Source organism: Cololabis saira, chromosome 4, assembly GCF_033807715.1.
Source record: "Cololabis saira isolate AMF1-May2022 chromosome 4, fColSai1.1, whole genome shotgun sequence".
Taxonomy (NCBI): domain Eukaryota; kingdom Metazoa; phylum Chordata; class Actinopteri; order Beloniformes; family Belonidae; genus Cololabis; species Cololabis saira.
In genome coordinates, this window is record NC_084590.1 from 52,264,817 (window position 1) to 52,277,439 (window position 12,623).

Consider the following 12,623-nt stretch of genomic DNA (forward strand, 5'->3'; position numbering starts at 1 on the left):
AGGTGCTGTGCCCTCCAGGCCGACTCTGAGCCGCTGAAACAGTCGTGGCTAGCCGCGCTGCAGGGCAGCATCGACCTGGCGTACCGGCAGGCCGACGCCCCCCTCCCTCAGGCAGGTTTACACCTGAAACACTGACCACATTTACACCCTGAAACACTGACCACGTTTACATGCAGTCAAAGTTGGGGTGAAGGTCAATATTCCGGTTACTGAAACATTGGGAATAATGTGTTTCCATGCGTGAGCAAACGGGGTTATTGTAATTAATCATTTCGAGGGCTGAACAACATTAACCTCCTATCTGAAAATGTCACTTTTTTGAGAAAACACAAAAAACTGTGCTGTTTTCTTGTAGATTGCTATTTTTTAAGGATACCCTATACATTTCACTGTTCTGGGACTACAGACAGGCTGATTAGGTGCAGCCCACCTTGTGATGTCAGCCAAAGTGAAAAACACCAATCAGATAAATTTGCAGATAAGAGGTTGTTCTTCAGCTCTCGATTTGGGATATCTGGATCAAACCAGCGACGCACGGAGAACGTCATGACGCAATTCCCGTCATTTCTGCTTCTTCTTCCTGGATCCAAATTCAAAACAACAACAGCAGCAGCACGGAGGAAAATCACCAGCCCAGTAGAAGTTTCTTTTTCAGCGTCTTCCAGCGGAGCTTGATCTGGTCTGGCGTTCCTACAAATGCTGCTTCAACTTTTCTCTCTCCTTCTTGTAAATCTTCTATCCCGGTACTTTCTACCGTCTACAAATGCAGAAATGTTCATATCCTTCATTCCATTTATGAAGTGATTAGTCTCCTCCTGGTCTTGGTTTCTCCGTGTTTAGAAGAACTTCCTGGACTCAAAAGACCAGGATTCCTTGTGAACAGAGCATGTGCAGAAAACAAATTCCTGTTCCGTTTGATGGGGATATTCCATTTGGTGTTTACATGACCACATATTCAGGTTGTAAAAGGAGTAACCCAGGGGTCATTTTGGGGTTTTTAAAAACCTGAATATGAGCAAATTCCGGTTATTCAAAGGAGTTATTGGTGTTTACATTGCCGTGCAAAACCAGGTAATTGCTGATATTCCGGTTAGAAAAGGGTTATTGACGTAGTCACTGACGACAAAAACACGGCTCCTAAAACTGCTCTGCGGCTTCTTCCCGCAGCCTAAGGAGCCTCCCCCTCAGCCCGCGGGAGGGGACGGGTCCCCGGCCCCCCCGGGCCCCCCGGCCCCCCCGGGGCCCCCCGCCCACAAGCTGGCGGCGCTGGCCGTGGCCCTCAGGGGCCCCGGGAACCAGCGGTGCTGCGACTGCGGGGAGGAGGAGCCTCGCTGGGCCTCCGTTAACCTGGGCGTCACCATGTGCATCGAGTGTTCGGGGATCCACAGGTGAGCCGCCGCCGCCGCCGCCGGCTGCTCCGGGCCTCCCGTCTCCACGGCAACGGCGTAACCAGAGTAACCAGGGGTTTTGTTTGCAGGAGCCTCGGGGTCCACCTGTCCAAGGTGAGGTCTCTCACCCTGGACTCCTGGGAGGCCGAGCAGCTGAAGGTGAGAACCTGCAGGGGTCAGAGGTTAAAGTCCTCACACGGGGCACCATCTATGTCGGGCCACAAAAAAGATGCTTATTCAGTTATTACAGAGTTATTAATAGGGGTGTAACAATATATCGTGCCATGAAATTTCGTGATACAAAAACGTCACAATACGTGTCGTGGAGGTGACAAATTGTAGCGCCATATTGGGACAAATTTATCCAGTCAATACAAGCAGACGCTGATTTCTTTTTCAATGTAGTGATTTTGTTTTAACACAAGAGGGCGACTCTGAGCTGATGGGTGACTAATCTCTCCCATCTTTCCAACGCTTGTTGTTTCAGTGGAGTGTGTAGCGTGTAGGATTTACAAGTAGAATGAAGAACAACGTAGCAACAGAATCAATCAATCACATTTTATTTATATAACACCTTTCTTCCAAGTACATGAAATACAAATGCTTAATATTTTGACTGAAGAATAAGCATAATTAAAATAAAAACTGGGAGACCAATTCACACTGACATACAATATAGTTAATTAAAATGAAATAATGATAAAAGTTCAAGAATTAAGGCTAAAAAATAATCAGTCCAGAACAATAAAATATAACAATAATAAAAACATTACAAGAAATAAATAAATAAATAAAACAAATACCTCAATACCTAAAATTTGGTGTAACATGAGTTTTTAGTTTAAAAATATCCACATTTCCAGCTTCTCAGATCCTCTGGCTGTCCCACAGTTTTGGAGCATCGTGGCTAAAAGTAGCAAAAGTTTTATTTCTACTCTGGAACAGCTAGAAAGGAAGAGCCAGAGGATCTGAGTTCCTTCCTGGTTCCTAGAATAAAAACATCTCTGAAATCTACTCTGGTGCAAACCTATGTAGCGCTTTATAAACTAATAAAAGAACTTCAAAATCAACACGAAAACTAACAGGTGTAAGGATTTTAAAATGGGACTAATGACACCCTGCCACATTTAAGTCCCCGGCATTTTGGATTTCCAATTGTGGATAGAAACGGCAACCGAGTGGCTGACAAGACGCAAACAATCTGCAAACATTGCCAGAAAAAGTGGATATGCTAATATTCCTGAAGAAGAATATGTCCATCTCTTATGCTGGAGCAGGTGAAGCTCTGAGCTCTGCACAAGATCAATAACAGTCATAGTTTATTTATTTACTTTTATTTATTTATTTCATTTTAGTTGTTACATTTCTGGAAAAGAAAAAAGTCAAATCATACATGAGAGAAACTTTTCAGTTTGTGTCTAAATATTTGTACTTGTATGAAACTGAAGATCATAATGCAAACCTGACATTTACTTTTAGTTCAGTTTGTGGAAAATGGTTGTCCTGGCTTTCTCTTTAAAACTTAAACAGTTATAAAGCTTTACAAACTAAGTAAATAACAATATTTTATATTTGTATTTATTTATTTTTTTTTACCTTGTCTGCACACATATTAATGGTAAAAAAAAGCCTCAAAACACACAGTATTGTTTTGTATATTGTATCTTTCAAATAAAAGACAATTTTTTCCAGTCATACAAGGTTGTTAAAAAAATACTGCTATAATATCGTTATCATGAGATTAGTGTACCGTTACACCCCGAGTTATTATTAATAGTTGTTTTACGATGGTTATTATTTTAATAAAGAAGATTACTTCAAATTGAATTATCAAAATGAATCAATAAAAAAAGGGAACCACCTGACTTTATCAGGAAATAATAACTGAACAGCTAAATCAGTCTCAAAGTAGCTGTTATTCCAGCCTGTTGCCGGGGGTTACAGAATAACAGAGAAGGAAGGAGTCAGAACTCAGACCTTTAAACCAGCAGCTGTGACAAATATGGATAAAATAATCACAAACAACTTCAAACATTCAAATTAATCACAAGCGTTAAAAGATAATGACACAACATTTGGGATTAATTCTGATGCTAAACTACACGTAAACAACAACTAACTAAACATTAAACACAAATTTCACAAATTTTGCGTGCGTGCGTGCGTGTATATGTGTATATGTGTATATGTGCGTGCGTGCGTGCGTGTGTGTGTGTATATGTGCGTGCGTGCGTGCGTGCGTGCGTGTATATGTGCGTGCGTGCGTGTGTATATGTGTATATGTGCGTGCGTGCGTGCGTGTGTGTGTGTATATGTGCGTGCGTGCGTGCGTGCGTGTGTGTATATGTGCGTGCGTGCGTGTGTGTATGTGTATATGTGCGTGTGTGCGTGCGTGCGTGCGTGTGTGTATATGTGCGTGCGTGCGTGTATATGTGCGTGCGTGCGTGCGTGCGTGCGTGCGTGTGTATATGTGTATATGTGCGTGCGTGCGTGCGTGCGTGTGTGTATACGTGCGTGCGTGCGTGCGTGTGTGTGTGTATGTGTATATGTGCGTGCGTGCGTGCGTGCGTGCGTGCGTGCGTGCGTGTATATGTGTATATGTGCGTGCGTGCGTGCGTGTATATGTGTATATGTGCGTGCGTGCGTGCGTGCGTGTGTGTATATGTGTATATGTGCGTGCGTGCGTGCGTGTGTGTGTGTATATGTGCGTGCGTGTGTGTGTGTATATGTGTATATGTGCGTGCGTGCGTGCGTGCGTGTGTGTGTGTATATGTGCGTGCGTGTGTGTGTGTATATGTGCGTGCGTGCGTGCGTGTGTGTGTGTATATGTGTATATGTGCGTGCGTGCGTGCGTGTGTGTGTGTATATGTGCGTGCGTGTGTGTGTGTATATGTGCGTGCGTGCGTGTATATGTGTATATGTGTATATGTGCGTGCGTGCGTGCGTGCGTGCGTGCGTGCGTGCGTGCGTGCGTGCGTGCGTGCGTCACCACCAGCTAACCCTCCACCTCTGTCTGCTTGTGTTTCAGCTTCTGTGTGTTTTAGGGAACGACACGGTGAACCGGATCTACGAGGCTCGGTGTCAGGAGGAAGGACGGATCAAACCCCGGACTGACAGCCCGCGGTACCGTCCCCGGTGTTTCCATCGGTTCTGTCCTCCGTGTTTGAAACGTGAAACCAGCCGTGTTTCCTTTCAGGGCGGAGAAGGAGTCCTGGATCAGGGAGAAGTTCGTGGAGAAGAGATTCGTGCAGCCGAGCGGCTCCGACGGAGATCGTAAGTCCGGCCACCGTCGTGTGATCCCTGCTCTCACAGTTCTGGTACCAATGGTACTGGTACCGACTAGAGATGCACCGATCGATCGGCATCAGCCCGATAACGGCCCTATGGGTTTTGATCGGAGATTGGAAAATAATAGTTCAAAGCCGATGCCATGACGTTTACAACAACAACAACAACCGCCGCCCGCGCTGCGTTCCCGCGTCTCAGACTGAGGGGGCGTCGGCCTCGCCGCTACGGAAGTTTTACAATGTCCGAAAAGGACAACAAGTTTGCAGTTTGCAAGCTGTGTCCAAAGGAGATACGAGGAGGAATGTTATAAAATAATTTCATCAAAATGAAGCTGATAAGACATTTGAAAGTTTTCCCCACAAAGGAGGATATTGAGTTTTCAAAGTCGGCAGAGAAAGAAAAAGTGCAACTCGGCTGAACGTAACAGAGACCTAGAAACGACAGCAGGAAAAATAAAGAAGTACATGGTAAGGTAATGGATTCATAAGCCTCGATCATCAGCTTTCTGTTGTAGAAACATCGGGTTTAAACGCGTTGTTATCAGTTTGGATCTGCGGTTCCTGCTGCTGCGTCGTAAATATTTCACTGATGAATGTCTGAGTTTTACCAGACTCTCCAAAGCCTCATACTCATACTTCACCAGTCATTTGGATTCTAGTGGGAAGAGTTTCCTCACACGCCGCGGATGCTACCGCTAAAGCTTTCACAAAGCTTAATAATTCATAATTCATTTTTATTTTAAGATTTAATTCCTCTTTCCACAGGAAAACTAAGGTTTCTAGTTTACAACTTGTATCAACTTTCAGAGAGTGACATGTCTGTTGTCTGTGTTGGTCACGTGTACATAATTATTACCACCGGAAGCTGAAGCTACTAAGCTACACTAAAGCCTACGCCGTCGCGGTGACGCCGTCGCGGTGACGCCGTCGCGGTGACGCCGTCACCGTGACGCCGTCGTGAACCTTTGGAATTCTCCGTCACTCCATTTCTCCGCGGTGCAGTTCCCCCCCAGAGCTCTAGGGGGTTGAGTTCTTTTCTGGAGAAAAGAAAAGGTGATTCATGCTGGAAAACCCTCCAATGTGGCTGAATTACAACAGTTTTATTGTTGTCGTCGTCTCTAGTTGATTCTTTGTTCCGGTCACGGTGAACAACGGCGACGGAGAGAGAACCGGAACTGGAAATGTGTTGCTACCAAGTGAACCAATCACAGCCCTCGGTCTGTGTTGGGTCTGCGTCGCCTCGACGCTAGGGCTGTTCGATTAATCGATTTTAAATCGTAATCGCGATTATGTAATTAGAACGATGTTAAAACGTGAAAATCGTAAAATCGATTTTTCACTTTTTTTTTTTTTTTTCTCCCCCTTGTCTGCACACATATTAATGATTGATGGAAATACCTCTCAATACCTGCGACAAGTGCCCCATGGGAGAGGCTCTTTAGTGCAGGAGGGGCCACTTATTATTTAGCATGCAAAGACCCAGTTTAGTTTAATTAGAAAATGTCTTGTTTTATTTAATTGGAAATATAACTTACTGTATGTTTGCAAGTGCTGATTTGCTGATTTTTTTTTTTCAGAGATAAAACTTTATATTTTATTATATTTTTTTCAACTTATTTTACAGAGTTTTGCACTTTATTCATTCATTTTTGGTTTAATAAGAGCAAAGTTTGCACTTAAAGCCCAATGGGGCAAATGTTCAATAAAAAAACTGCATATTTGAAATCATTTCTTTGCCTTTTGTCAATTCACAAAATAATCGTAATCGTAATCAAAAATCGGATTTTGAGAGAAAAAAATCGAGATTTTATTTTTGGGCAAAATCGAACAGCCCTAAGCTACGGAGAGACTCCCGCGTAGCGGCGTACGCTACGCCGTAGCTACGGAGGGACTCCCGTGTAGCCGCGTACGCTACGGCGTAGCTACGGAGAGACTCCCGCGTAGCCGCGTACGCTACGGCGTAGCTACGGAGAGACTCCCGCGTAGCCGCGTACGCTACGGCGTAGCTACGGAGAGACTCCCGCGTAGCCGCGTACGCTACGGCGTAGCTACGGAGAGACTCCCGCGTAGCCGCGTACGCTACGGCGTAGCTACGGAGAGACTCCCGCGTAGCCGCGTACGCTACGGCGTAGCTACGGAGAGACTCCCGCATAGCCGCGTACGCTACGGCGTAGCTACGGAGAGACTCCCGCGTAGCCGCGTACGCTACGGCGTAGCTACGGAGAGACTCCCGCATAGCCGCGTACGCTACGGCGTAGCTACGGAGAGACTCCCGCGTAGCCGCGTACGCTACGGCGTAGCTATAGCGTAGCTACGGAGAGACTCCCGCGTAGCCGCGTACGCTACGGCGTAGCTACGGAGAGACTCCCGCATAGCCGCGTACGCTACGGCGTAGCTACGGAGAGACTCCCGCGTAGCCGCGTACGCTACGGCGTAGCTACGGAGAGACTCCCGCGTAGCCGCTAACCTACGGCGTAGCTACGGAGAGACTCCCGCGTAGCCGCGTACCCTACGGCGTAGCTACGGAGAGACTCCCGCGTAGCCGCGTACGCTACGGCGTAGCTACGGAGAGACTCCCGCGTAGCCGCGTACGCTACGGCGTAGCTACGGAGAGACTCCCGCGTAGCCGCGTACGCTACGGCGTAGCTACGGAGAGACTCCCGCGTAGCCACGTACGCTACGGCGTAGCTACGGAGAGACTCCCGCGTAGCCGCGTACGCTACGGCGTAGCTACGGAGAGACTCCCGCGTAGCCGCGTACGCTACGGCGTAGCTACGGAGAGACTCCCGCGTAGCCGCGTACGCTACGGCGTAGCTACGGAGAGACTCCCGCGTAGCCGCGTACGCTACGGCGTAGCTACGGAGAGACTCCCGCGTAGCCGCGTACGCTACGGCGTAGCTACGGAGAGACTCCCGCATAGCCGCGTACGCTACGGCGTAGCTACGGAGAGACTCCCGCGTAGCCGCGTACGCTACGGCGTAGCTACGGAGAGACTCCCGCATAGCCGCGTACGCTACGGCGTAGCTACGGAGAGACTCCCGCGTAGCCGCGTACGCTACGGCGTAGCTATAGCGTAGCTACGGAGAGACTCCCGCGTAGCCGCGTACGCTACGGCGTAGCTACGGAGAGACTCCCGCATAGCCGCGTACGCTACGGCGTAGCTACGGAGAGACTCCCGCGTAGCCGCGTACGCTACGGCGTAGCTACGGAGAGACTCCCGCGTAGCCGCTAACCTACGGCGTAGCTACGGAGAGACTCCCGCGTAGCCGCGTACCCTACGGCGTAGCTACGGAGAGACTCCCGCGTAGCCGCGTACGCTACGGCGTAGCTACGGAGAGACTCCCGCATAGCCGCGTACGCTACGGCGTAGCTACGGAGAGACTCCCGCGTAGCCGCGTACGCTACGGCGTAGCTATAGCGTAGCTACGGAGAGACTCCCGCGTAGCCGCGTACGCTACGGCGTAGCTACGGAGAGACTCCCGCATAGCCGCGTACGCTACGGCGTAGCTACGGAGAGACTCCCGCGTAGCCGCGTACGCTACGGCGTAGCTACGGAGAGACTCCCGCGTAGCCGCTAACCTACGGCGTAGCTACGGAGAGACTCCCGCGTAGCCGCGTACCCTACGGCGTAGCTACGGAGAGACTCCCGCGTAGCCGCGTACGCTACGGCGTAGCTACGGAGAGACTCCCGCGTAGCCGCGTACGCTACGGCGTAGCTACGGAGAGACTCCCGCGTAGCCGCGTACGCTACGGCGTAGCTACGGAGAGACTCCCGCGTAGCCACGTACGCTACGGCGTAGCTACGGAGAGACTCCCGCGTAGCCGCGTACGCTACGGCGTAGCTACGGAGAGACTCCCGCGTAGCCGCGTACGCTACGGCGTAGCTACGGAGAGACTCCCGCGTAGCCGCGTACGCTACGGCGTAGCTACGGAGAGACTCCCGCGTAGCCACGTACGCTACGGCGTAGCTACGGAGAGACTCCCGCGTAGCCGCGTACGCTACGGCGTAGCTACGGAGAGACTCCCGCGTAGCCGCGTACGCTACGGCGTAGCTACGGAGAGACTCCCGCGTAGCCGCGTACGCTACGGCGTAGCTACGGAGAGACTCCCGCGTAGCCGCGTACGCTACGGCGTAGCTACGGAGAGACTCCCGCGTAGCCACGTACGCTACGGCGTAGCTACGGAGAGACTCCCGCGTAGCCGCGTACGCTACGGCGTAGCTACGGAGAGACTCCCGCGTAGCCGCGTACGCTACGGCGTAGGTTTAACCAGAACCAGAACTGTAAGTCTCTGTGCAGGCCCCCGGGGTTCTCACGGTACCGCCTCGTCTCTGTGTTCCAGAACCGCAGAGGGAGGAGGCCGGGCTGCGTCTGTACCGGGCCTCGGTGGCCGGAGACCTGGTTGCCATGGCAACCGCCCTGGCCCAGAGGGCGGAGGTGAACCGGGCCGTCGCCGAGGAGGAGGGGCGCACGGCGCTGATCGGAGCCGCCGTCGGGGTGAGAGAGACACCTTTACTCCCACGCACCTCATGTCCTCATCACCGACTCTTTAGTTCAGCTGAGACGTGTTAGCGCGTCTGCAACCAGGGGCTCATGGTAGCGTCTGCAACCAGGGGCTCATGGTAGCGTCTGCAACCAGGGGCTCATGGTAGCGTCTGCAACCAGGGGCTCATGGTAGCGTCTGCAACCAGGCTCATGGTAGCGTCTGCAACCAGGGGCTCATGGTAGCGTCTGCAACCAGGGGCGTCTGCAACCAGGGGCTCATGGTAGCGTCTGCAACCAGGCTCATGGTAGCGTCTGCAACCAGGGGCTCATGGTAGCGTCTGCAATCAGGGGCTCATCGTAGCGTCTGCAACCAGGGGCTCATGGTAGCGTCTCAACCAGGGGCTCATGGTAGCGTCTCAACCAGGGGCTCATGGTAGCGTCTCAACCAGGGGCTCATGGTAGCGTCTGCAACCAGGGGCTCATGGTAGCGTCTGCAACCAGGGGCTCATGGTAGCGTCTGCAACCAGGGACTCATCGTAGCGTCTGCAACCAGGGGCTCATGGTAGCGTCTGCAACCAGGGGCTCATGGTAGCGTCTGCAACCAGGGGCTCATGGTAGCGTCTGCAACCAGGGGCTCATGGTAGCGTCTGCAACCAGGGGCTCATCGTAGAATAAGAATATTTATTCTTAAAGCTGCTAAGCTGCAGCTACTTTTTTTATTTATATTAAAGTTGGGTAGTTTTAATTTTACTTTTACACAAATATAGACTTAAATAGGAATACAGTTCACAGTGTAATTTATTTCAAAGTACGTCTACAAATGCACACTTCTGTTTTTATATTAAGTGGTTGTAACAGCTAAAAGAAATAAAAGATGAAATCTTTTAAAATCCCTGTTATTTCTTGCGGCTCCTGACAATCTTGTTTGTAGAAGTGGGTGCAAAATTACGACGGACTATTAGGGCCAAACTAAGACAAAAAAAAATTGGAGATTACGAGAATAAAGTCATAATATGAGAATAAAGTCGTAATAATATGAGAATAAAGTCATAATAATACGAGAATAAAGTCATAATAATACGAGAATAAAATCATAATAATATGAGAATAAAGTCGTACGCGTCTCCTGCAGGGGTCACTGTTGTCCTGTGAGTTCCTGCTGCAGAACGGAGCCAACGTGAACCTGAGAGACCAGAGAGGGAGAGGAGCCCTGCACACGGCTGCTACCGGCGGACACACCGGGTAACAGACACATACCTGCACACGGCTGCTACCGGGGGGCACACCGGGTAACAGACACATACATACACATACAGACACATACCTGCACACGGCTGCTACCGGGGGCCACACCGGGTAACAGACACATACCTGCACACAGCTGCTACCGGGGGGCACACCGGGTAACAGACACATACCTGCACACGGCTGCTACCGGGGGGCACACCGGGTAACAGACACATACCTGCACACAGCTGCTACCGGGGGACACACCGGGTAACAGACACATACCTGTACACGGCTGCTACCGGGGGCCACACCGGGTAACAGACACATACCTGCACACGGCTGCTACCGGGGGCCACACCGGGTAACAGACACATACCTGCACACACACCGGGTAACAGACACATACCTGCACACAGCTGCTACCGGGGGCCACACCGGGTAACAGACACATACCTGCACACACACCGGGTAACAGACACATACCTGCACACGGCTGCTACCGGGGGACACACCGGGTAACAGACACATACCTGCACACAGCTGCTACCGGGGGGCACACCGGGTAACAGACACATACCTGTACACGGCTGCTACCGGGGGCCACACCGGGTAACAGACACATACCTGCACACGGCTGCTACCGGGGGGCACACCGGGTAACAGACACATACCTGCACACCAGGTAACAGACACATACCTGCACACAGCTGCTACCGGGGGGCACACCGGGTACGGTGGACGTACACACACACACACACACACATATATATGTACACACCTAATGCTCCCTAATGGCCCCTGACTCTGATTGATCCCTGATTGGCCCCCCAGCCAGGTGTGTCTGCTGCTGAAGCGAGGAGCTAACCAGTACGCGGTGGACGAGGGGGGGCAGGACCCGCTGGCCATCGCCGTGGAGACGGAACACGCCGACATCGTCACGCTGTGAGTCTCCAGATCCAGACCTGCAGGTCCTCTACAGACCACTAGGGTCCAGATCCAGACCTGCAGGTCCTCAACAGACCACTAGGGTCCAGATCCAGACCTGCAGGTCCTCTACAGACCACTAGGGTCCAGATCCAGACCTGCAGGTCCTCTACAGACCACTAGGGTCCAGATCCAGACCTGCAGGTCCTCTACAGACCACTAGGGTCCAGATCCAGACCTGCAGGTCCTCTACAGACCACTAGGGTCCAGATCCAGACCTGCAGGTCCTCTACAGACCACTAGGGTCCAGATCCAGACCTGCAGGTCCTCTACAGACCACTAGGGTCCAGATCCAGACCTGCAGGTCCTCTACAGACCACTAGGGTCCAGATCCAGACCTGCAGGTCCTCTACAGACCACTAGGGTCCAGATCCAGACCTGCAGTTCCCCCCCCGACCACCAGGGGGAGCTCTGATCCTGATCCTTCTGTTCCAGACTCCGCATGGCCCGGATGAACGAGGAGATGAGAGACTCGGAGTGCGTCTTCGGCGCCGCAGGTCAGTCAGCCGTTTCTCTGACGTTTCCTCTGAACCCTGAAGGCACCGCGAGCCGCTAACCCGCTAACCCGCTAACCCAGGGGTCGGCTCTTTAGCGCCGCCCTGGTGGCTCCTGGAGCTTTTTCAAAAATGTTTCACCTTTTTTCTTATTTTTTTCTTCCTTTTTCCTTTCCTTTTCAATCTTGACATTTAGACTTTTTTCTCGAAATTTTGACTTTTTTTCTCAAAATTTTGACTTTTTTCTCGACATTTTGACTTTTTTCTCAACATTTCGACTTTTTTTCTCGAAATTTCAACTTTTTTCTCGAAATTTTGACTTTTTTCTTGATATTTTAAATTCAAGATCTTTTTATTGAAATTTTCACAAGGTAAAAAAAGGAAAAGGTGAAATGCTGCATGTCAATTACAAACATTTTGATTAGGCATGGGCATGTTAATCATAGCATACACCAGTGTACAGAATATTAAAAACAATTAAACAGTATGAAAAAATATAAAATAGTAACAAAAACAAACTACAGACCAAACTAATCCCTCCCATGTCACTGCCAGATTACTAATCACAATATGAGGTCACTCTATCATCAAAAGCCTGCACTAGGAATATAAAAGAAATATGAAGTATAGTTCACAGGGTCTGGAATGCTTCTAGAAAAGGTCCCCACACTTTCTGGAACTTATTTGATTGCTGAAGCGAGTATCTAATTTTCTCCAGTTTTAAGCAGGACATGATGTCTTCCAGCCATTGCGCAC

The 12,623-nt window shown here is 50.4% G+C and overlaps 1 protein-coding gene across 2 annotated transcripts in view; it reads left to right on the top strand.

The window, feature by feature from the left end:
• Positions 1 to 12,623, top strand: part of zgc:162872 (BAR_ACAPs and ArfGap_ACAP domain-containing protein) — a 47,978-nt gene that overhangs the window by 30,062 nt on the left and 5,293 nt on the right. The window contains exons 13-21 of one of the 2 annotated variants that reach the window (XR_009782515.1): positions 3 to 111; positions 1,168 to 1,388; positions 1,478 to 1,547; positions 4,417 to 4,511; positions 4,585 to 4,661; positions 9,017 to 9,171; positions 10,292 to 10,401; positions 11,225 to 11,331; positions 11,809 to 11,869. Coding sequence is in view for 1 of the 2 variants with exons in the window: in XM_061720074.1 (XP_061576058.1) it covers positions 3 to 111; positions 1,168 to 1,388; positions 1,478 to 1,547; positions 4,417 to 4,511; positions 4,585 to 4,661; positions 9,017 to 9,171; positions 10,292 to 10,401; positions 11,221 to 11,331; positions 11,809 to 11,870 (1,010 nt within the window). In the remaining variant the exon portion in view is untranslated. Of the gene's footprint in view, positions 1 to 2; positions 112 to 1,167; positions 1,389 to 1,477; positions 1,548 to 4,416; positions 4,512 to 4,584; positions 4,662 to 9,016; positions 9,172 to 10,291; positions 10,402 to 11,220; positions 11,332 to 11,808; positions 11,871 to 12,623 lie in introns of those variants that run through there. The other variant, XM_061720074.1, reaches the window with a different exon arrangement.